The sequence below is a fragment of the Ammospiza nelsoni genome, chromosome 19, assembly GCF_027579445.1.
Source record: "Ammospiza nelsoni isolate bAmmNel1 chromosome 19, bAmmNel1.pri, whole genome shotgun sequence".
Taxonomy (NCBI): Eukaryota; Metazoa; Chordata; class Aves; order Passeriformes; family Passerellidae; genus Ammospiza; species Ammospiza nelsoni.
In genome coordinates, this window is record NC_080651.1 from 2,229,194 (window position 1) to 2,253,335 (window position 24,142).

The window sequence follows — 24,142 nt, forward strand, 5'->3', positions numbered from 1 at the left end:
CTGCTCTCTGAGAATCACAGTACATTTTTATCATTTATAATTGCTGTTTAAATCCTAGGCCAGCATTTCTTCCAGACCCAAATGATGGCAGTTTGTACACACTTGGTGGCAAGAACAGTGAAGGCTTGACTGTAAGTATATTTTAAAATTCTTTCCTAAATAAATACCCCAGTCAACCTCATGGCTTTGCAGAAGGAAAACATTCTTTTACTTTGTTAGAGCAGAATGTGCCACCTTGTCATTGCCAGGAAGTGATTTCTACTTGAAAATATCAACACCACTTCTTGTCCCCATGTACGAATTTTCTGTAACTCACTAAAATAATGATAACTACAAATAAAATTTATGGTTTGTTATCCAAATTCTGAATAATCTCAGTGTGATTTGATGGGAAGGCATATCCAAAATAACATCAATTAGATGTGTCACTCTCTCCAAACACATTTCTAAAACCATCTGCCAGAAGCAAGATTAATAAATGCTCTGTGCTAACCCCTTTAGCAGATCTTTATAGGATTTAGTAAGCAAACAAAAATGCTGAACCTTTCAAATCACTTACCAATCCATGTAGGCCACAGCTACTGCTTAATGCTTGACTTTTATTTTTAAACTTTGTGGTGATACTCAAATAAAATGTTTGGCTTCCTACGAGAATTTTTTCCTCAGCTGCTATGATTTCCCTTAGGAACTTGGGCATTGTTAAATATTTTAGTATTTACTCTGGCTGAATTCTCAGGTATTATAATAATAGAAATAACCAATAAAATGTTTGTTTGTTTGTTTGTTTGTTTGTTTTTCCCCTAGAAACTTCCATTTACAATTCCAGAGCTGGTGCAGGCATCTCCCTGTCGCAGTTCTGATGGGATCCTGTACATGGGTGAGCTCAAATTTTATCTCTTTTAGATTGCAACATGTTCAGCAACTACAAAATGTAGAGACTCCCCAACAGACTGAAGGAAATAGGCCTAATTTTGGGTATTAATTATGATTTTTCATTAATCTTTCTGATAACAGAAAATCTGATTAATATAGAATGCAGTTCCTCTGTGATGATTAAAACCAACTGGTTTTCCTGAAGGAGTAAATACCTTTTCTTAGCAGTGAGATGCTTGTATGGGGATTTTTTATTTCTTGAGATGCAGTCTCTCAACAAAATATGACTTCTACTTAAAATCTTCTTATGATTATAAATGTCATTGACTGTCTGATAATTAGGATAAAATTAGCAATCCCATTGCACCACAGTTAGACATCCTCCATTGTCTGACATACAGTCAGTTCATTTATAGTACAAATAATAAATTGCTCACTGTCCTGACTCATTCTAACTGCAGATGGATTTGGGAGGAGAAAAGGAGAAGAAAGGACAGTTATTACTTATCACAACAGTAAAATATGTGAAGATCAGAGTGAGCATAGTTTCTAAATCTCCTGAAGGGCCAATGCTCCTTCTGGTTCTCCACTTCAAGTCTTGGAGAGAGAAAATGAGAGAAAAATGTTTATTTGAACTTCCAAACACAACATACATGTATTAACTTCAAAGAAATTATTAAGGCCATGGCTCACTTAGTCTTGAGTGGGATGTTTGGATTACAATCCTTAAGAAATTTGTAAGATGTAGACCCTCACTTTTTTTTTTCCACCTCCTGTCTTTCACTATGAGCACTTCAGTCTCCTCATCTGAGAGCTCCTGGGATCTCACTGCACTCAGAGTTCTGTTAGATTTTATGTGTCAAAAAATCATTCAGCCAATAGTACTTACTCTTCTAAATATTGTATTTGGGTTTGGGGTTTGTGGGTTTGGGATTGGCCAGTAGTGCTAAATTACAAACCTAAGCCTGACTGTGAAAAACTGTTTTATTAAAAATGCTTTATTTGTGCTAAGTCCATGAGTCTACTAAAGAAAAAAGAAGACTGAAAAGCTGAATGAAAGTGCAGTTTTTCCAGCTGAATAGTAATGTGACTTCAATTATGATTTCAGGTAAAAAGCAGGATATTTGGTACGTGGTTGACCTCATGACTGGGGAGAAACAGCAGACCTTGACTTCCTCTTTTGCAGAAAGTCTTTGCCCATCAACATCCCTCCTATATCTTGGGAGAACAGGTCATATGCTTTTTTTTACTGTAGTTTAAAAGAAAATTCTGATTTCTAAAGTTTAGGCTCATGACAAATGACCCTGTGGTCAGTTCAGGTTTTCAAGTTCATTTCTTGGAAAAACTTCTGTGAATTACGATTTTAGACTGTACACAGAACAATTATTAACTTTAGCAGCAGAGAGATAATGTTTTTTAAACTTTGGCAGTAGGTCCATTATTCTTTTTGTTGACAAGGTGGCATTTGTATTGTAATTAATGGTGTATTCCACTGCCAGCTGTGAACTGTTTGTTCTGTAACATACAGCTTTTAAAAAACTGTTTAAAGAAGATGGAAATAGAGCAGATCCACTGACATCACAAGTGCAGTGTGCTAAATGCCTGGTAAAGTCACACCAACACCATGGAGGTGCTGACTAGAAACAGGAATAAATGTTACAGACTTGTTCTTTAACCTCTCTATCAATGTGTCCCTTTACATGGGATAGTGTTGGGACAAAAGGAAATGCTGACAGCAGTGAGTGCTGTGTGGTGTTTGAGGAGTGTCTCAGATTTGAAAAGATTGATTCTATTCTCTCATAGGTTTTTTTGCTTCACAGACTGTATATCTTTTAACAGAGTACACAATCACAATGTATGACACCAAAAAGAAGGAGCTGCGATGGAATGCCACCTACTTTGATTATGCAGCTACTTTGCCTGATGAAGACATAAAATACAGTAAGAATTTAATTGCTGTCCCCCTGCTGCAATGGAGTTTTGTATATGAGCAAAAATATTCTGATTTTTTTTTGTGTGGTGCATGTACTTCTGCCCATTTTTATCCATCACATACTGCAATATCTAAAGCCTGTTAGGTAGCTTCAGGTAAATTGAGTTCAGCAGGGTGCAGCTCTTGAAGGTGTGATTCCTTAAAATCAGTGAGAAATGGCAGGAGAGGCAGCAACTCTGAACTCTGGTGCACAACCTGCTTGCAGTGCTCTTGAATGGCAGCTGGACTTGTGTGTGCCCAGTTCTGGCCGAGGCTTTGCTGCTCAGCTGCTGTGCAGTGAGAGGTGTGGTGGTGACTGCACTCCAGAGCTGTTCCTGTGCATTGGTAAAGCCACAGAATCCAGGGCAGCTCCACACGTTTGTGCATTGCAGAAATGTCCCACTTTGTGTCCAACGGGGACGGGCTGGTGGTGACCGTGGACAGCGAGTCCGGGGACGTGCTGTGGATCCAGAATTACGCGTCCCCCGTGGTGGCCTTCTACATCTGGCAGCGAGAGGGGCTGAGGAAGGTCCTGCACACCAACGTGGGCATCGAGACCCTGCGCTACCTGACCTTCATGTCCGGGGAGGTTGGACACATCACCAAGTGGAAATATCCCTTCCCTAAGGAAACAGAGACCAAGAGCAAACTAACGTGAGCCTGAGATTCTGCTCTTCTCACTGCCCATTTGACAGCTTTGTCAGTAAACACAGCAGTTAAGGGTTGTGCTACAAGCTGCAACATGGGGAAAAGAATGCATGAAAGCATTTCTAGTTCTCCAGGTGTTCTTTTATATAATATTTGATCTTTCAGTCTGAAAGGTCAGAGACCAAACCAAAAACTTATAAACTTAGGAGTGTATATTCTTAAGTTTTATCAGATTTCTGTGTTGAATAGTTTCTCACAATGAGGAGAATTGGTTTTCCTAATGTGAAGCCTTTCACACTATAAAAATGGTGCACAGCATTTTGGCAAATGCCATTTATTGAAAAATGCAGAAATAGGACACGAGTTATGTCAAATGAGTGATGGTGCTGTGAATAATGAACTGACAATGCTTTCATAATTAAAAAAAGCTTCATAGTACAGCACTACTTCAAATAATTTTATAGATCAAGGCTTTTCAAGATACAAATACTGATTTGGGAAGCTCCTGCATTGGTTCTGCAGGGTTGTGCTGCCCAGGTTTTAGCTGAGATGTTAACACATCCATTTGCCTGCTGCTAACAGTGCCTGTGTTTCTGCAGCCCAACCCTGTACGTGGGGAAATACTCCACGAGTTTGTACGCGTCGCCCTCCATGGTGCACGAGGGAGTCACTGTCGTGGTGAGTGGGGAGCTGCCGGGTGGGAAAGTGCCTTTCTGAAATGAGTGCTTTCCTGGCCTGGGAAGAAAACTTGAAATGGAATTGTGCATAAAATTATATTAAATTAAAATAGAAAATCAAACACTGAAGACTGAACAACTACAGCAATTTGAGGGTTTGGAGATTTTTATCAACAAATGCATAGAAAATTAAGTATTTCCTGAAACAATTAACAACCATAGAATACATGACCATACTTCCAGGATGGTTTCCAATGCTGCAAAGCAGTAACTGCAGCTCCCCAGGAACTGTGCCAGGCAGGCTCAGCAGGAGCAGACCTGAGGTTACTGCTATTGTTGGTGCTTTGTGGTTCATCTTAAAATTGCTGGTTTGTTCATCAAAGTAACTCCCCACAGACAGGAAACTGCTTCATAGTTCTGTTTTGCTCGTTGTGGCTGCCAGGTAGGCAATACAGATCCTGCTTAAGTGTAGGAGAAAACAAAAAAAGAGTAATAATCTCATCTCCCAGGCAGCATGTCCTGAAAAGGTCCAATGTCCAAGGCTGTGGCAGCAGCTGCTGAGGGCGTAATGGCCTTGTTTACTCACAGTGACTTTGCTGCCAGTAATCTTTGCTTGCCCACCCGTTTTGACCTCCAGATTTTAAATTTAGTTGCCTATTTAAATATTCTAAGGTCACAGTAACAGTAGCAGTAACATGGATCTCTCTGCAGCCCCGTGGCAGCGCCATTCCCTTGCTGGAGGGCCCAAAGACAGAAGGAGTCACCATTGAGGACAACGGCGAGTGCGTGATCACGCCCAGCACCGATGTCAAGTTTTCGGGCAGGCTGAAGGAAAAGCACAAGCTCAACTATTGGAATGACTGGCTGCTGATAGGTGTGGGAGGCCCTGCCTGGCCATAATTACTGAATTCTAGGAATAGTGTCTAATTTATCTTCATTTACATATAAAATAATGTGTTATATATCCACCTGCCTTCTGTTTTTCCCAAGGCTCCTGCCTTATTCTGTGACGAGGTGAAGTGCTCCATGTGTGGAAAGTGATTTATTGCTTATTTGCCCCCTCCCTCGGAGAGGGGTACAGTAATTCATTATTTACTGTAAATACTGTATTTGGGTCCATTTGGATTTTTTATTGTGCATGTTGTTACCTTAATTCTCATCATATGGATCAGACAGTCATGTTTTCTCCATTTTGTAAATGGATTAAAACACAGAGGCTGAAGATGTTTATTTATTGTCAGCCTGTCCTGTGTGCCCCAAGTCTCTGAATTTTGGAATTGACCTTTCAGTGCATTTATAATTTTGCTTCAAAAATGAGTAACTGTCTGAGGTTCAGTTTTAAGTGATGACTGGTGATAATTGAGTGATGTATGTGACAGGAGCTCTGGGGCAGGGACAGTGTGCAACTTTCAGTTTTTTAAAGTGCCATCTTTCTCTTCCCATGATCCCTTTCCTTGCTAATACCCTCTGTCCTGCATGTCAGGCAGTTCCCTGAAGCAGTTCATGTTCCCCTGCAGCTCTCAGTGACCTCTGCCCTCCATTTTCCCTCTCCTTTCTCTTTCCTGCTCTATACACGAGCATCATGTTTTGCGATGTTCTCACTCTTCAGCAAAGATAATGTTTTTTTATTGCTGCCATCAAGGATATCTTTCCTAAAAAAGGACAACTTTCTGTTTCAACAAATGTGTTTTATTTAAAGGGCACCATGAAACACCATTGTCTGCCCCCACAAAGATCCTGGAGAAATTCCCAAGCAACTTACCAAAGAGGCCTGAAAATGTGATTCCAGCTGACTCTGAGAAAGCCACTATTGAAGAGGTTTGTGATGAGAATAATTCTCTTACTGCATGAGAGAAGAATATAAAGGAGTGGAAGTTGGGGAAGGATGCAGGAGGAAAATGCATGGAATTACTTCACAGTTTTTGTGTTAGATGTTCATGTACTTAGCACATAGAATCACTGGTATGAGGAAGTGTCATTCCTTGTTTCAGAATTAAGGCTTTCTGCTGCATTGATTCCCCACATGCAAACTTTGACCTTGGTAGGTTTAGAAGTGACTAAAAATGATGCAGCAGAAAGGCTGGCTAGGAATGCCTCATTGCCCACAGAGATACTGAGCTAACAGAGCTTTCTCTGCCTCAGGTCATTGACATTGTTGAAGGTTCCTCAACAGAGGGGCCTCCAGCTGCTCCAAAGGAGATGGAGGAGGCTCCTGCTCGGCCCATCCTGCGGCCAGAGGCTCCAGTGGACTCCATGCTGAAGGACATGGCCACCATCATCCTCAGCACTTTCCTGCTTGTGGGCTGGGTGGCTTTTATCATCACCTACCCAATGGTAATGCTGACCTGGCTTGTTGTGCTTTTGAGTGTTGGGGGCATCAGGAATGTTGTAGAGCCCAGAAATGATACAGGAGTTAGTGACACACTCCGGGGATATTTCCCTCTTCACAGATGTGCACTGGGGAGCAAAGGCACAAGTTTGACTTCACAGGGATTTCTCTGGCCAGATGTGCCAGCTCTAGAGAGGTTTTCTTTTCCATCCACCAGTTGTGGTTCTTGTAGGTATTACTCTTTTTGGACATGGTCACAGCACTATTGGCTTTGCTCCTCTCTTCCTCACCTGAAACCACCATCAGGTTTTGCAGGTTGTGAATCAAAGCCTTTATCCTTCTGTGGTTTAAAGACTCCTGGTCAACCTAGAAACAGCTTTTTTAAACCAAGCCATGTGATTTCTCATCTTGGCAATGGAAGTCCAGAATGAAATAGAAATTGTGAGTGAACGTTCCCCAGGCTGTGTGGTTGGCAGGGACAGGGCAGGAGAGTTTGGCTCCCACCTTTTAGGAGTGGCTCCCCAGAAGCTGTAGAGTCCCCTTGCGTGACCTGAGTGCCAAAGCTTCACTGAGGTCCTTTCTCACAGAGTGTCCACCAGCAGCAGCAGAGGCAGCACCAGCTGGAAGAGAAGATCCAGCTCTTGCAGCAGCAGAAGCTGCCCTTTGGTGCTCCCGGTGAGCTCCCACCTGAGGCAGATTTCCTGGACACGTCGTACGGCCGGACGGAGAGCTCAGCTGCCAGCACCCCAAACCTGTCCCCCCGAGCTTCAAACCACTCTGCCTACTCCAACATCTCCACATCTGATGTTGGGAGCTGCCTCTCCACTGAGCAAGAAGAGGGAGGTAAAGTTGACTCAGTGTGGTTTATTTTGTTTCTATTCCCCAGTCTGTGTGATGGTACAGTAGAACAGTTATTGATGATACTTCATAGCTCAGCAAGATCAAAAGAACCATTCAGGCTGGGCCCTGCACTCAGCAGGATTGTTGCTTTACAATAACAGCCAGTTGTGGACTTGTGCTGCCCAGGGCAGTGTGTTCCTGTCACTTGCAGCCATTCCAGGGAGATACTCATTTAAATAAAAACATGTATTATGATTAACTGGACTCAAGAAATGGGGATTAGGCAGCACAACCTTCCTGCCTGGTCTTCCTGTGCACTCATTTTCCCTTCAAAGGCTACTAAACCCACTTCCATGACTGTCAGCCAGCATTTCCTAAATTCAACCTCAACTTTTAGAAAGAGTTTGGCTGCTGAGTACCACTCATTTCTCACAGCCATGAGCCATAAGGTGTGTGTAAATGTGTTTTGATTCTTGATCTTGGCTCATTGGGTCACCACACACTATTTGCCTACTCAGAGTAAATACCAACATGGACATGTTCATTTCCTTTGATCATATGTGTGTTAAATTTGCCCATGAGCTAAAAGACTTTTACAGACTGGCCCCAAGGTCTGTGCAGTTGTAAGAGGCTGCCTTGCCCCATCCTAAACCAGTGCTTGTTTTTCTTTTCTTGTTCAGATGAAGAAGCAAACCGAGTGATTGTTGGCAAGATTTCGTTTAACCCTAAAGATGTACTGGGACATGGTGCTGAAGGGACAATTGTTTACAGGTAGAAAAGAATGTGTGCATTAAACAGACCAATGTTGTGTTTGAATAGGTCCTTTTAATTTGTTTTTTTATAAAAGCCCTCACATCTACTATGAACAGAAATGAAACTTTTTGCATGTGTCAGGAATATTTTCATGCATTGTCTTCACCAGCAAAAACTACTTTCCTTCCCTACTGGCCAAGTGTTCCCGTTTCCAGCACAGGAATTGCTTTCATTGGCCTCTACAATGGCTCCTGTTGTCAGGTTTTCTGTACATGCTGTGGCTCCAGAGTGTGAATTGTTGTTGTGCCTTCCCTCCCTGGCTGCAGGGGCTCCTTTGACAACCGTGACGTGGCGGTGAAGAGGATTCTCCCCGAGTGCTTCAGCTTCGCAGACCGGGAGGTGCAGCTGCTGCGCGAGTCCGACGAGCACCCGAACGTGATCCGCTACTTCTGCACGGAGCGGGACCGGCAGTTCCAGTACATCGCCATCGAGCTCTGCGCCGCCACCCTGCAGGAGGTGACCAGGGCCGGGCAGCATCTGCTCCCTGCAAGGCCTTCACTTCCCTTGGCCTTCAGCTGCTGAAGTGCCTGTCACAGGGGATGTCCCATTTACTCCCACTGTCACCTCTGTGACAATTCCAGGCTCCTAGAACAGGGATGTTTCCAAACCTGTAGAAAGACATCCCTATCCCTGGACTGATTTATGGAGAAAAGCTGTTGTCCTTTGATTTTTAACTTCTTGTGAAGGACTCCCTTCTAGTCATCCTCCCCCTCCTACCATGCAGACTTTGGAGACTGTTCTTCTTTCTGGAGCACAGTGCTATACAGAATTCGAGCTCTGAATGAGACTTTAGAGATCATCACCTTCAGCCAAAAAAAAGCTCTTTGCTGTGTGTTACCAGCTAGCAAAATTTATCCATTTATCTTTTAGTGGTGATGTGCATGGATTTATTATTTATGCAGCTTCTAAGCAGTGCTGTGGCTAACTCTCCTGGTTCTCTGTTGCAGTATGTTGAGCAGAAGGCCTTCAGCCACCATGGCTTACAACCCATCACTCTCCTGCAGCAGACAACATCTGGGCTGGCTTACCTGCACTCCCTGAATATTGGTAAGAATGCCTCCCCTTTCAGGACTGGATGGAGAACTGCATTTTCTTAGCTGTAAAGTTAACTGGTCTGGTACTGTTCATCTGGCCTATTGGAAGGTGGCCCTGCCTTTAGCAGGGGAGTTGGAATGAGATGAACCTTGGATCCCTTTGGACCCAAACCATTCTGCGGTTCTATTATTTGACACTGGCCTTGTCCCTGCAACATTCTGCAGCCCTGGAGTACTAAAGCAAGTCCTTACTGTTGCTGCAAGGTGCTAAAGTTTTTAGATAGGGATCATATAGAACGTGGTGGAAAAAAAAAAAAAGAAATTACCAATGAAAATCACTTGAAGTTATGGCTTCGGTTTCATGAATGGTCGTTCAGCCTTGTGAAAGGTTCACTTAAAAATTTACAAAGATTGCTGGGACTGCCTGAGTGGACAAGTGGGTGTTTGTAACAGTCCACAGGGACCTGAAGCCCCACAACATCCTCATCTCGATGCCCAACGCTCACGGGAAAGTCAAGGCCATGATTTCAGACTTTGGGCTGTGCAAGAAGCTGGCAGTGGGCAGGCACAGCTTCAGCCGCCGCTCGGGCGTGCCAGGCACTGAGGGCTGGATCGCCCCAGAGATGCTGAGTGAAGACTGCAAAGAGAACCCTGTAAGTCCCTGCAAAGAGAACCCTGTAAGTGCTCACCCTTCCCAGGCTGCCCAGCACCAGGCCAGACCCTAAAAGAGGCAGCACCTGGTGCCTGAGCCTCCAGGCTGCCTTGCAGCTCAAATCTGTGAGTCAGGAAATTTCCTTTTGCTCTCAGATGCAAAATAACCACCCTGTGAGAATCAGAGCTTCCAGGGGGGAAAGATGTCAGTGCTAGTGAAGGCTGTCTCTTTGCAGACATACACCGTGGACATCTTTTCAGCTGGCTGTGTCTTCTATTACGTGGTGTCTGAAGGTGGCCATCCTTTTGGCAAGTCCCTGCAGCGGCAAGCCAACATCCTGCTGGGAGCATACAGCCTGGAGGCTCTGGAGGCAGGGAGGCACGGTAAGAACTGCACTGCAGGGATCACTGAGGGCCCAGCTGCTGAACACCAGCACCAGTGACAGCACCAAGGCCCACAGGGACTCCCAGCCTGGCAGAGAGGAAAGTACTGGCTGTACTCCTCAGGTCCTCCTGAAGTAAAGGGCCTACAGTTCTTGGAGTTAGTGCCCCAGGGCAACTCTGTAGTCTTGACTGTGAAGTTATTTCCTGTATTTAAAGAAAGAGAGAGCTGAACTTTGATATTCTTAGTCTTTGATAGTCTTTCTGTTGGTTGTCCAGCACATCTGTGAGGGCAGCACTTGGACTAGCAGGACAGGAGGAAGTAGAGACCATAATGAATTTCTGAAGTACAAAATATTATAAAATTACAAAACTTTACTTTTTACTACAGCTTAAGAACATAGAGAAAATAAAAGAAGTAAATTTCCTTGCACATTCTTCCTTGCAGAAGACATTGTTGCTCGTGATTTAATAGAGCAGATGATAAACATGGACCCTCAGAAACGGCCATCTGCCAGCTGTGTGCTCAAACACCCCTTCTTTTGGAGTCTAGAAAAACAGCTCCAGTTCTTTCAGGTTTGTGATGACCTTTTCTCTCCTGTCGGTTCTCAGAGCTTTTTCAGGTCTTGAATTCAGTCTCTGTTTTGTGCCTGAGGTCACAGAATCCTCAGCCTTACTGAGAGGAGTGAGGCAGCCCACTTGTAAAACATGGCTGGAGCTCCTTAGCAAAAGGCTGAGTCTCACAGCAGATCTGTCAGAGGGGCCAGAGCTGATGGTACCAAGGTCAGTTGGTGGGAGAAGCAGCACCCACAGCTGCAGTACCCACAGAGAACATGGCCAGGAGGGTTTTCAAGAACAAGAGTGAACAAGCACTGAATCCTGATGTGGGGTGGGAAATGGCTGAGGGCTTGAGATCCTTTCCAGCCTTATCTTCTCCTCTGTGCTGTGTGTGTGAAGAGGGTGAAACAAATAATCTCAGAAACTTCTGTATCCTATTCCCAAGTGCTGTCATGGAGTAGAATTCTAACTTTACTACTAGGACGGGCTGTAATGGGCCAGAAGCAGCAATTTAAGAATACTGGGAAAAACTTGGAAATAAAACTAGAAATAATCTGAATGTCTCTTCCAGGATGTTAGTGACCGGATAGAGAAAGAATCTTTAGACGGTCCAATAGTCAAGCAGTTGGAAAGAGGTGGAAGAGAAGTGGTGAAAATGGACTGGAGAGAGCACATCACTGTTCCTCTTCAGACAGGTAAGGGACAGCACTTTGACAGTTTGCTGTTTGCTGGGACAGGAAAGTAAGGCTAACACTGTCTCAGTTCTGGCACATCACTGTTACTTGCCAGTAAAGTGTTTCTTCAAATGGAAGTACGTGTTTATGTACTGAAACACACCTACAAGGATCTGTGGCTGCAGGCAAACACCCCAGCACCTAAAACTGCATCACAACACACAAAACAATTTGTTTCTCTTGCAGATCTTCGAAAATTCAGATCCTATAAAGGTGGCTCTGTCCGTGACCTTCTGAGGGCAATGAGAAATAAGGTAAAGGAGTCTTTTCCTCATGCACTCTGGGTTCCTGTCTCTGGCTGCTGTTGTTGCCAGCCTGTATCAGACCCTGATTTAGGTACTGGGCTCCTTTACAAGAGCCCAGTAGGAGGTTACTGTGTCCAGGAACGCCAGCACTCTGTTTACAAGAGGCTTCTGAGCAAAGCCTCTGACTGAGCTTTTCCCTCTTCTGTTTTCCTCCACAGAAGCACCATTACAGGGAGCTGCCTCCCGAAGTGCAGGAGACCCTGGGCTCCATCCCAGATGATTTTGTGTGTTACTTCACAACTCGTTTCCCTCGCCTGCTCCTGCACACATACCGTGCTATGCACATCTGCTGCCAGGAAAGACTCTTCCAGCATTACTATGCTGAGGACTCTGCAGAGCTGAGCCTTACAGGAGACACGGTTTGAGAGGAGAGGGATGGAGCTTTCTTCTCTGGGACCAACATTCCAAGCACAGGCCTACCCTTAGCAGGGAAAAGTGGGATCAAAGAGCTGAATTCTCTCTCTCTGAAGAAACCAAGCTTCCAAAAAGTGCCTTGTACCTGTGGCTGTGCTGGATCAGGACATGGTGGAGCTCAGGGCGCAAGTGGAAAGCGATGAACCCTGGCGATGGAGTTACTGACAGTTTTCAAGACTGGAAATGAAGAGCAAAAGCTGGACATAACCATCACTCAATATCCCTGTACTGTACATGATTTTGTAATGGATGAGTTTTACTACAAAAAAAAAAAATCAAATTCAGTGATTGAAACCATATAATTACTTGGGACTGGGATGTGCAAAAGGAGCCCTTTGGTTGCAGCAAATTATCTGAACCTGCCATTGCACTGCTGCCACATTAGGCACCAGTGATTGTAAAGGGAATCATCCATGATTATCCTAAAAATGGTATGAAAGTACCATTTCTGTTTAACCAGTACTACTCTGGAAACTTAGTCCCTTATACTTGAGCAGAAACAGTTTTAAAAAATACTGACTTGAAACATCAATTCAAGGTTTTCCTACTCTTGTTGTTTAATATGAAGCAGAACAGGTTCAGTATTTGCAGAACAGGTTGAACAATCCTCAGCTTAACTCCCAGTATGAGAACAGATCTGCTGAAGTACCTGCAGCAAATAGCAGTGGCAGCTGGGAGCTGCCTGTGACTCATCAACTGCAAATGTCCCTCAAGGGCTAAGGAAGGGCCCCAGCCACAGAGCCAGGGGTGAGATGAGTCCTGGGAAAAAGAGCTAAACAGGAGCCAAGAGCTGCTGAGAGCAGTGAAATCAGGGCAGTGTTTAAGGGGTGCCACAGAACCCCATTTCCTGTGTGTGTGGGCTGGTTATTCCATCCATGGGAGCCTGTGTGCTTAAAGTTGCAGTATTTCTTTACACTGGCCCTGAAGCTGTGGCAAAGTGTCACGTGTGTGCTAGGATGAAGAAATGCTGAATTCTAATGTAACTGGGGTGTTCTTTTACAATATATTTATTTAATGTATTTATATTTATTTAATTTTTACTACAAAGTGGTATCAAATCCACGTGGTACAAGTATGAAGCATGCCAAATCAGTCTTAATCAGTTTTGTCTTTATATTTAATCATCAGCTAACAACTGGAAAAGGAAAGTGATACTGCATCTTTCAATGGAAATAATTAAAGGAGAAATTACAAAGTGACAGTTTGTATGACTGTGCCATTGTGTCTTAAATAAATTATTGCTAGTAATATCCCATGGATGATGGGGTAAGTACAGCTATTTTTCTGGAGATACTTTACAGGATGTTTTTTTCCTACTTTTACAATGTGTGAGAGCAATTGACCTAAGATGCCAAACTGTGCAGGTTACATGTTCTAAAGCTTGAAAAAATAACGGTAATTTTACCTACCAAGATTCAAAGCCTATTTCATATTTTTGTATTTCTCATGTAAAGGTCTTTTATAAATCTACTAAATAAAGACTCGGATTAAAACCCCACAGCTTTGAGTGCCATTGTGTGGCCAGGGAACCCGGCAGGCCTGGAGCTGGCAGAGCTGAGCAGGGAAGGGGAGAGGGGAGCCTGCTCAAACCATCTCTGCCTGCTGGGCCAGCAGCGGCTGCAGGAGTTGTTCAGGCCGGGGGAGCCTCCCTGAGGCACAAGAGCCTCGTTGGTTTCTCTGACAGACCCCAGGCACCAGCCCCCCCCAGCCTGGTGCCTGAGGCAGGTGCACAGCTGAGATAAAATGGCAGCTCTTGGTGCTGCTGCGTGATAAAGAAATACCCACAAATAAATCGTTTTGGTGAAACTGAGCTGGTGACTGATGACGTGCTTTACAGGAAACAGAAAGCCACCGAGACAGTTCTGCTGCAGCCCAGCCTTCCTGGGCCCAGAAGCCTCTCCCAGCCTCTCCACTACTTGGTGGGGGCGCCTGGAGTGAGTAGGTGGCTCATATAGAGGGCAGTGAGATGGATCTGAAAGTTTAAAATACAAAACAAAGAAGAAATATATTCCACATTATATTTTTGGACATATACCTCTGACACCTTTTTTCGGTGAGGCTGAAGCGATTGGATTTGTATCAGCAGCAGCACTGCTGTGAAGTGGGTGGAGACTTGAACCACGAATATTTGTCTAAAGCGGTTTCCTCTTTTACTTCCGGAATAATTTTCAAGAGACGCGCGGGAGCCGCAGAGCACCCACAGTGCCCAGACTGCTGCCCGTGCCGAGCCTGGCACCAGAGGTCTTGGAGCACCTTCCCTCTCTCCCTTCCTCGTCTGGAAACCTTTCCCTGCGGGCAGACCGCGCTGGGGACACTCGGCTCTGCAAGGTAAGCTCTCCGAGCGCTGCTCATTCTCAGCAGGGCGGGTTGCTGTACTGGGGCCGGGTTTAACCAAAAGTGAGCCTGTGCCTCCACGGCCGCCCACCCAGCTCTGTGCCCCGGCCACCCCACGGGGCTGGGAGCAGCTCGGGGAGGCGGCAGCGGGGATCAGACAGCTCTGCCCGCACCCGCTCCGTGCCCCCCGTGCAGCCCGGGGTACCCCGAGCCCCTGGAGCACAACCCCCGAGTGCTCCCCAGAGCCCCTGGAGCACAACCCCCGAGTGCTCCGCTCCCAGATCCAGGAGGCATCAGGGACCCGCGGGCCCCCTCCAGCCGTGCTGCCCCAGCCTTGCCCAGCTCTGCTCAGCCTCCGTTCCAGTTTCGATTCCCCGGCACGGCTCTCTGTTCTGAAGCGCTTTCCTGACGTCAGCTGTCACCGCGGGCTGGGGCAGAGAGACAAGGGCGGGACGGGATTCCACAGTACAAGCCCAGCCCTGGGAGGTGGCCAAAGGCACTGAAAGATCACTATTTCAGGGACATTTTTAGCCGCCTTTATCGAGGAAGGCTGCACCAAGTGTCAGTGGAAATCCATCTCCCACCACTTTCATAACCAGCCTGGTTACACTTACTCTGAGGGATGCCTTACAGCTACAGCACATCAGGGCAGTCCCGTAACAGGCTCCCCTCTCAGAGCCTCCTGCTCACACCAGAGCTCCAGCCATGTTTGTGCCTCAGCCAAGGCTTGCACAGGGCTGACCGATGCAGAAAGGGTCAATGTGCACTCGTTGGCTTTCTCCCGGGGCGGTATCTCCCCGGACCACCCCTTCTGCTGAACCCACCTCCTGCCAAGGTTTTCTCCTTTCCCCAGTCACCACCATTACACCTGCAGATATTGTGGAGACCTCGACCAGCTGGACAGCTCCTTTGACACTGTTTTAGCACCACGAGCTGCAGGGGTGCCGCTGGCTGAAGCACAGAGCTGAGTCTCCTCACTACAGTAAGAGAAGCAACAGCAGCACTAGCACAGTGCACTTTTCCCTGTGTCCCAGTGACCGGGCTGTGGTTACTGCTGAATGTCACACTGAGCAGGGGTATTGAACCTGTGATTAACAGATATGATTCTTGCTACAAAATTGTAACTATATCAATATTTTAGAAAATAATTGTTATAAAATAAAGAGGAAAAGTATATGTGATTAGTGTTACAAAGCAAATGTGTCCCTTTGCACATGTTATTTGTGAAAAACAGGATATAGGCTGTAGTACTGACATAAACAAGATCCCAAAACAGAATTGGCCTTAGGCAAACAAAGCTGGGACAATTCCCAAAGCAGAATTGGCCGTGGGATGGGCAAAGTTGGGACAATTTCAGATACAGAATCTATAGTAGTGGTTTTATCTATGAAATGATAATACTTATTTGGAATAAAAAATTTACTTACATAACACAAAGCTTAATGTCCATGTGCAACCTGTAAGGTTATTCAGGGGACAGCAAGGAAGACAGCGAGCCTTCCTCCGAAAAGACCAGAGCCAGGAGACCCCCTAACAACAAATGGAGCATGAGCTGTGCAGTATAGTGACATAGATTTCAATATTTGAAAATAGGAGGAGATTTACAGGAAAATACTGATGAATATGTACTAGCATGCAGTAGATAAGTTGGGTTTGGATTCCTTTGTTTCATACGTGAGGCACGGTGAGAAACCGTCCCCATACCCTGGTCAGTTTTGCTTATGCTTTATACAAACCTTAATCATACTTAATTAATCACTGCCAAATTTCTGTATATGCTTGATTATGTTTAATATACTTGATTGTATTCATTTATATAAAATTGCTGCTCAGTTAAAATTGCTGCTAAATTCAATTTTGTTGTTTATAAGATCAGACATATAGAACTTCATTCATAACAAACCCATTCCTCCTGCAGTACAGAACAGGCTGTCTGTGCTGCCACCCATCCTGAACCCCTGGAATGGAGACTGGGCACAGGAAGGATGGCACGACTCAGGGGAGGACACCCCACTAAACAGAAAACCTTCTGCTGAGTTGGGCAGTGAATCAAACTGCTTCTTGGAAATTTTGGTAAGCAGCAGAACAAATGTGGGACAAGAGAAGAAGCAGGGGAGAAGTGTACCCGTGAAAAAAGAGCAGGGGAAAAAGCAAGTGTGAAGGAACTCAAGGCAGGGAAAATGAGATAAAGCAATAAAAAGTTAAGAGACAGAACCTGGGGGATGCAGTGGTGAGGGGCCTCCTTTTCTCCAGGATGTAACAGAAAGAATTGTTGGGCTCAGCTGTCAGCACAAACCTCTACAGCAACCTCCTGCTTCTGTCACCACCACGTGTGTCAGAGGCAGGAGCAGCTGCCTTCACACAGGCACACAGCAGCAGCACAGCTGGCAAGAACAGGCCTTTAGAGGTACAGAAATTACCTTGGGCAAAAAGTTGGGGAGGAAGTTGGGAAAACAGAACACCAAAGTTGGCTTGAACTATCACAGGAGGGTGAACTGTAAATCTGAAGACTTACTTTTTCCCCCTTCTAGGGTTTTGTTCATTAACAGCAGGATTTCCTTCACCAAAGACAATGGGTATGTATTGCTTTCAGATAATTTCTACTTTGTATGTAGCTATTTGCTTTAATATCTGCATTTGAAGGATTTCTCTCTAGTGGGGAACTAATCAGTACTCCTATCATCTTAGGGTGTACATTGATGCTATCTTTATTTAGGATAAAATAATCAGACTCAAGTGGTAAATGATCTACCCAAACCTGTCCAGGTTAGGGAATCCAGCCCTGTCAATTCCCATAAACCTTATTATGCCCTGCAAAAAATATTTTATTTCCTCAACTCCCTTTGAGGATCATTTCCTAGTTTCCTTCCTAGTTTCCTGCTTTGCTGATTTACTGGTCTTGCACCATTTAGAACTGCTTCTGATTACGGTTATGGATACTTTATCATCAGAAGTGACATATTTAAGACCTGCTCTCTCACTGCGACTGGTAGAAAGAATTGAACATTCAGTGTGGCCAAACAAACATTAGTTTGTATTAGTAATACATGATTTTAATGTCTAGATTACAAAACATTACCTGTGAGAGAATGGGTTGAGAACCACGTCAAATGCTGGCTGGAATCTACCGGAATCAAGAAGGAGTATGTAGATAAACTCCATGCAGAAGAAGTGACAGGTCCAGCATTAATGGAACTGGATGAGTCTTTCCTCAAAGACATAGGAATGAAGAAAGGCCAAATCCAGATCTTAATCCACAAGAGAAATGAACTTTTGCGGCTGCAGGACAACGCACAGCAAGCTGAGGACTCCAGCAGCAAAACACACGACAGAAGGGATGCACAAACAGCCCCAGCCAGAGCCAGCAATGCCCCTGCTCAGGGCACGGTGAGTGAAGGCAGCTCTGGTGCTGTGGGTACCACCAGCAACGAGAGCACAGCTCCTGCTTCTGGCAAGAAGCCAAAAAGCAGCAAGAAATCCCAGCTTCCAAGTGCTGCTGAAGTTTTAGAGGTCAGAAACTATCGGCCATTTAGAAGTCAAGACACCGACTTCAGATACGTGAAGGACACGGTTCTTCCTCCAGAATCAGGAGTCAGTGATTTAATCATTCCTTGCCATGAATACAAATCCTGTGACACTGCTGCAGAACTGAACAAACAACAGCTGCAATCAAAATTTGCCTCTGAAGTGATACGATTTGCTTCAGCCTGCATGAACATTCGAACAAATGGCACCATCCATTTTGGTGTCATGGACAGTGTGGAGAACAAGGGCTGGAAACATGGACAGATCGTCGGCATAAAGGTCAAAAAACGAGAAGACTTTGTTGATGCTCTGGATTATAATATAGAAAAGTGCTTTTGCAATAATTTACAAGAAATTGCAAGGAAATGTATTCATCCACCTGTGTTTGTTGAAGTGATTTCAAAAGACTCTCAAGAACAAAGATTTGTAGTGGAGGTTGACATTGAACCAACATTCAGCTTGGTAAAGAACAATTGCTTTGAAGTTTATTTGCCAAAATACAACGAAAGCAGTCAGAAGGTGATCCTGACCAAAGAACCAGCTCTCTACCAGCGACTGGGAGCGAAGTCTGAGCCTGTGCAGCGCAGCAAACTCACTGCTTTCATTCAAGCCATGCCAGACAGGGATGCTCAAAGAGAAAGAGCTGAGCTCTCCAGCGCACAAGTACCTACAGAAATACCTCAAGATTTAGGAAGAAAGTTATCAATTCTATTAAATGATGGCAAAAGCTACATGGATGATTCCCTACGGTACATCCTTGTCACAAACAGATGTGAACAGGATAATCTGAACCACATCGACTTTTTAATGCACTTGAACATTTTCTGTGTCTTTGACTTTGATGAACATTCTAATGTGTCAGGGCTGTACAGCAAATACAAAGAGCACCATGAAACAAGTTCTTATTTCTTACAGGATTTTTTCAAAGAAATTAAGACTGATAATTCTCCCTCTCAGAAGCTGTTTGATCAGACCAGCTGGATATTCTGCAATGGGCGCAGTGACTTCCTTGGGGATGAGAAAGCTTGTGATGAAAATACATGGATTAGAACAAAAAAGAAATACCTGAAGAAAGTAATTACTTGTATCTGCGAGGAAATTCTGCCAGAGGGCTCTTTCATTGTGCTTTTTCTATTGCTGTCACCAGTGCAGAAACCACTTGTGGACACTTTTCAGGAATTCTATACAGAGATGAATGGCATGGAGTACATCATCTGCATCGCAGAGTCCAGAGACAATTACAGGAAGTGGGCTAATCTAGCTCAGGAATCCTGCAGCATTGAGACCCTGGAACAACGCAGTGTTGTGGGTATGAAGCTCAGTCACGTAGATGCCACCATCCAGTCAATGCTGCCTTCTACAGCCCAACCCAGACACCTGCCAGCTTCCACTGGAGGCCTGTGTACACTTCCCTTGCGGGAAGAAGAGAAATTGTGTTCCCTAGAAATCCTTTGTACTGATCAATGTGATGATATCAAATTAAATCTTTGGACTGAAAAACAAAAACAAGAAATAGAACAAGATTTTTACCGTGGGAGAAAAATCACATGGGAGAACTTGTGGCTTGCTGATAATAAACACTGTGGGGACATCATTGAACGTAGCGCATGTGCAGAGGCAAGCAAACTGCTGGATGGCATTTTACGAGGAGGTGGACACAATTATTCTGTGGCTAAACTAAAGATATTTCACCATCCTGGGAGTGGAGGAAGCACAATAGCACGGCAAGTTCTATGGAAAAACAGAAAGCGTTTTAGATGTGCTGTTATCAAGACCTCCTATCCACCCTTAACTGTTTGTAACCATGTGCTCGCCCTTAGAGATTATGAAGAAAAGGAAATAATTCACTGCTTTCCTGTGCTGCTCCTGATCGAAGATTATGATGATGAGTACCTGGAGGACCTACAGAGTGAGTTAATAGAGGCTGCAGCAGCCAGGAAAATGAATACCTCCAGGCCTTACTTCATCCTCCTATGCTGCAGACGATACAATGACCCTGAAAGGCACTGCAAGGCTTCACCACTGGACACAGTTGCTGTCACTCACAAACTGACAGATTTAGAGAAAGAGCAGTTTAACACCAAACTTGAAAATCTGCAGCAGAAATATGATAAACCGGAATTCATACTTACATTTGTGCTGATGTGTAAGGAGTTCAGTAAAACATATGTGTCAGACATGGTAGAGCACATCCTGCAAGGCATCGACCTTTCCTCTCGTGACACCTGCTTGATGCGTTACATTGCTCTGCTCAACTGCTATGTACCAAACTCATACCTTTCACTGTCACACTGTGAGGCTTTTCTGGGCCTGGGGGCATATACAGAGAGTACAGCAAGAGCATACGATTTCAAGCATCACTTGAGTGAACAAGCAAGAATGATTTTCATTGAGCTAAGGGAAAGCATCACTTATATTTCAACTATTCGGATAATACACTGCCTGGTTGCAAAAGAAATTCTGCATCAACTTTCAGGGAATCAATCACTAAGTCAAATTGCAACAAATCTTCTTCAGGAAAAGACACTCTTTGAAAACAGATTTGGACGAGAAGAATTCAGAAAGTTTATCAGACATCTGTTTATTCGACGTGATAAAAGAAGCAGGGGGGACAATACTGACACTCTCTTCTCCCCATTCATTGAACAAGTCTGTGAAACTGAAGACTGTGAAAAAGCCATTGCTGTTTTAAAAGCTGCGTATGAACTCCTTGGAAAAGATCCTTTTTTTGCCCAGCAGCTTGCCAGACTAAATTACAGCAATGAAAAATTTGAAGATGCTAAATACTGGGCAAATGTTGCAAAATCACATTTGCCAACTGATTCTTTTATTTTGGATACAGAAGGTCAAGTCTACAGGAGATGGTTTGGTTTCACTGTGGATAAAATGACAGAGGAAGATACTCCTGAAAGGATCACTGAGAAGATACTGCTTGCTCTTGAAGCTATGAAATGCTTCAGGGCTGCACAACAGGCAGCAAAGGAAGAACGTGAAAGTATGAACAACGCTGGCTATTTTGGAGAAGTAGAAGTAGGTTGTCGCCTTCTTCGATTTTTGTCCACACTGCCTGTATTCCACACAGGTCCAGAGAGGGAACATACTGAGCTTGTGAAATATCTCACCACAGATTACATTCCTGAAGACATAAAAAGACCATGGGGAAGGCTTCATTCCCGCTTGAAAGGCTTGCGCCAGAACCTGTACAATGCTCTGGAATGGATTTCAGAAGAACTAAGTTACTTCCAAACAGATAAAAACCAGGAGAAGGATGATGAAAATGATGATAAGGAAGAACAAATTCATAATCCCAGAAAATGGCTGAGAAAGCAAGCAGCTGTGTACGCTAAATTCTTCATCTCAGCATCACTTCTAGATGACAGCAACAATGGTCCTGACACTCAGCTCATGAGACAAATGAGTATTTATGGGAGTGGTGGAGGAAATGTCACCAATATCCTGTCTTTCTTAACAGATAAGAAAGAGAACAGGTCAGCTGAAAAGCTAGAAAGGATCCTTAGTTTCTATCCAGAAAACCCACTGAGGAACAGGTTGGAGGACAGTGATTTGATCAATTTCATTTTGTGCCACATCACATTAGCCTGCTTAGCACCAGGATCAGCCAAACTCCTTCCACTGCCAACTCTGCGTGAGCTCAGTCTAAGATTCTTCAAAGGAAAGAGACAATTTCCAGCAAGTGCCTATTTTTTGCTCACCTTGCTGTACTGGCCAGATGAGGCATTAGACAAAGAGCCTAATCCCATTAATGATGAAATTTTAACTTCAGCTCTTCAAACCTTGAAACGCTTATATGACATCAAAGTGAAAGATGTTCCTACCAGAAAGAAAAGAATTTACACCCATTTTTTTCTGGGAAAGGGTTATGGCTTAAGTAAGATAGTGGACAAAACTAAAATTGACAAATTGATGGTGGGGTCCTTAGACGAGAGAAGAATGAAGTGGCTGCATGGAACCGTATGGAATGTTCCCAAAATTCGTGACAACCTCAAAAGAGTTTCTGGCTGGTCCAAGGACAGAAATTTATTTATACGAGGTCATGGGAAGGAACTCCAGATCTTGCCACTCCATCGTGAATCAGTGCCTGCTGGAAGTGAAAATGTGACCTTTTATTTAGGCTTTTCATTTAATGGTCTTGTTGCTTTCAACATTGAGGTTGAAAATGATCCAGCCATCAAAAGAACCTAAGGTATGTAGTACAGTACTGTATGCACTGTGCTCTTAGAGGGTACAGCACTGGAAGGGTCCAGTCTCACATTTAAAACTAAAAGTGGACTGTTCTGGGTAACCACCAGGCAACATTAGAATTAACAACCATAATACTGACCAAATAACTCAAAAAAATTTAAACTATTAATAGAGTGAACTTAGAGCCAAGCTATTGATTGTTCTGGAGTTACAGAAAGCAAGATTTCAAACCAAAGACCCAAAGACAACAATTGATCTGGTTTTTCTTACCCCACAGACTAGCACTTCAAGTTAATCTCTGCGTAGTCTTGTAGTCTTGATCAGTAAAAGACTTTGTCCAGTGCTGTTGTCATCTTATTGCAGAAGTTCCATACCTTCTTGTTGATTTCTCCAGGGCAGCTCCTCACAGCACTGACTCCTTCTTCCAAGTACAGCCAACAACTCCAGGTCTCTCCTCAACCAGCTAAGCCACTCTTTTGTAGCACTCTTCTTACTGGACACAGCTGTGGCCTATTAAGGGCAGGCCTGTTCCTTTTGGTGATTAGTACAGCTGCAACTCCTCAGGGGTGAGGTTACCTTCTGCAGTATTTTCTTACATTCTATCCCCCCCCCACAGTGTAACTAAATTTTTCTTCCTGAATCAGCAACAGAAAAATGAACTCAGACCACATACCATGTTGACATGTGCCATGTATGAAATACCTACCAACTGCAAAGCCAGTGTCAGTATGGAAGCAGTGTTAAAGCTGACTTCACAACCAGACTGGTAAAAAACAGGCCCCAAATTCTGCATAATCCTACACTGCTTCTCTGTGTAAATAGTACCTTACTGGACAATATCTATATCTGGGCTGGGGTGGGAGATATGTGAGCAGAGTCATGGGTGGCATAAAAGATCAGTTGTAAGCACTGTTATGTGTACATAGTCAAACAATTCCTGCACTTGGTGAAATTATTTTGCATATCAGCCAAGGAATACCACAGAATACAGAACTGAAATTTGTCTAGAGCATACATCCATGATTTTAAAAATGCAAAGGAGGTTTTCAGTGCTGTGTCTGCAACCATGATGCCATATTCTGCTTCTAATAACAAAAATGTGTGTTCTTGGAATTTCCCATTGTTTGATATAGGATATTGTGACTAAAATTGCCAAAACCCTGTCATATAACTTGTTTTAATCGAATAAATATCTTTTATGAAGTACTACCATTTCTATGTGAGCTTGATTACCCTACCTGAGGATGTATTTCCAACAGTAGCTAGGTATGATTTGCTTTTCCAACTGCAGCAAGGATCTGGGCAGAGCCAAAAACTGCAGAATGAACTGCAAGCCATGGTGAATTTAGAAGGAAGAAGATGGAAGATTATTGTCTAATCCAAGCCTTCACATTCTGGCTTCAGGAAGGAGAAACAACTGCCAGAAGGAAGAAAGCTGGAGAGGGCAGAGAAATTCCCCTCTGCTCCCCAGCCCTGATGCAGGGACAGGAGTATGTTGGAGAAGGTAACTGGGCAAAGGCAGCTTCCCCAAGTCTAGCCTGGGGCATTAGGATGGCTTCAACCCAGAGCAGAAACTTGGTATGTAAACTTACTGAAAAGCAAAGCATTGACATACACAACCTGCTCAAATACTGTGGAGAAACACAGACTTTGTTTTTGAAAAGGAACTGTTACCATTATGAAAAATTACAGCCAGCTTGGCCAGGAGGGTCTGTCTTGGAATTAATTTGCTTACTGCCTGCCCACACCCAACTCGATCCTGCAGACAGCAGTGCTTTGCCCTGTAGCTCACACTACTGCACAAGCTTGAGTCTTTGAGGTATAAACAGGGCGCATGCTCCTCATATATGC

The 24,142-nt window shown here is 44.2% G+C and overlaps 2 protein-coding genes across 4 annotated transcripts in view; both read left to right on the top strand.

Moving 5' to 3' along the window:
• The window catches only part of ERN1 (endoplasmic reticulum to nucleus signaling 1), a 32,343-nt gene extending 18,616 nt beyond the window's left edge, over positions 1–13,727 (top strand). The window contains exons 4-22 of the mRNA XM_059485524.1: positions 59–131; positions 805–877; positions 1,982–2,104; positions 2,713–2,814; positions 3,238–3,499; positions 4,093–4,171; positions 4,882–5,044; positions 5,870–5,988; positions 6,313–6,504; positions 7,087–7,342; positions 8,020–8,110; positions 8,419–8,608; positions 9,100–9,199; positions 9,640–9,839; positions 10,074–10,221; positions 10,667–10,794; positions 11,348–11,471; positions 11,697–11,764; positions 11,974–13,727. Coding sequence (XP_059341507.1) covers positions 59–131; positions 805–877; positions 1,982–2,104; positions 2,713–2,814; positions 3,238–3,499; positions 4,093–4,171; positions 4,882–5,044; positions 5,870–5,988; positions 6,313–6,504; positions 7,087–7,342; positions 8,020–8,110; positions 8,419–8,608; positions 9,100–9,199; positions 9,640–9,839; positions 10,074–10,221; positions 10,667–10,794; positions 11,348–11,471; positions 11,697–11,764; positions 11,974–12,180 — 2,698 coding nt within the window. The 3' untranslated portion in view covers positions 12,181–13,727. The remainder of the gene's footprint in view (positions 1–58; positions 132–804; positions 878–1,981; positions 2,105–2,712; positions 2,815–3,237; positions 3,500–4,092; positions 4,172–4,881; positions 5,045–5,869; positions 5,989–6,312; positions 6,505–7,086; positions 7,343–8,019; positions 8,111–8,418; positions 8,609–9,099; positions 9,200–9,639; positions 9,840–10,073; positions 10,222–10,666; positions 10,795–11,347; positions 11,472–11,696; positions 11,765–11,973) is intronic.
• A 674-nt stretch (positions 13,728–14,401) lies between these two features.
• LOC132081678 (sterile alpha motif domain-containing protein 9-like) lies at positions 14,402–23,497 on the top strand. Of its 3 annotated transcripts, none has more exons than XM_059485521.1 (4): positions 14,505–14,557; positions 16,482–16,636; positions 17,095–17,139; positions 17,628–23,497. In XM_059485521.1, exons 3-4 carry the CDS (start codon positions 17,136–17,138, stop codon positions 22,289–22,291), a joined length of 4,668 nt encoding a protein of 1,555 aa, XP_059341504.1. In that variant the 5' UTR covers positions 14,505–14,557; positions 16,482–16,636; positions 17,095–17,135; the 3' UTR covers positions 22,292–23,497. The 3 variants fall into 3 exon arrangements, with proteins under 3 accessions (XP_059341506.1, XP_059341504.1, XP_059341505.1); XM_059485522.1 differs by lacking the exon at positions 14,505–14,557 and adding an exon at positions 15,353–15,545; XM_059485523.1 differs by lacking the exon at positions 16,482–16,636 and having other exon boundaries at positions 14,402–14,557.
• Positions 23,498–24,142: the final 645 nt, after the last annotated feature.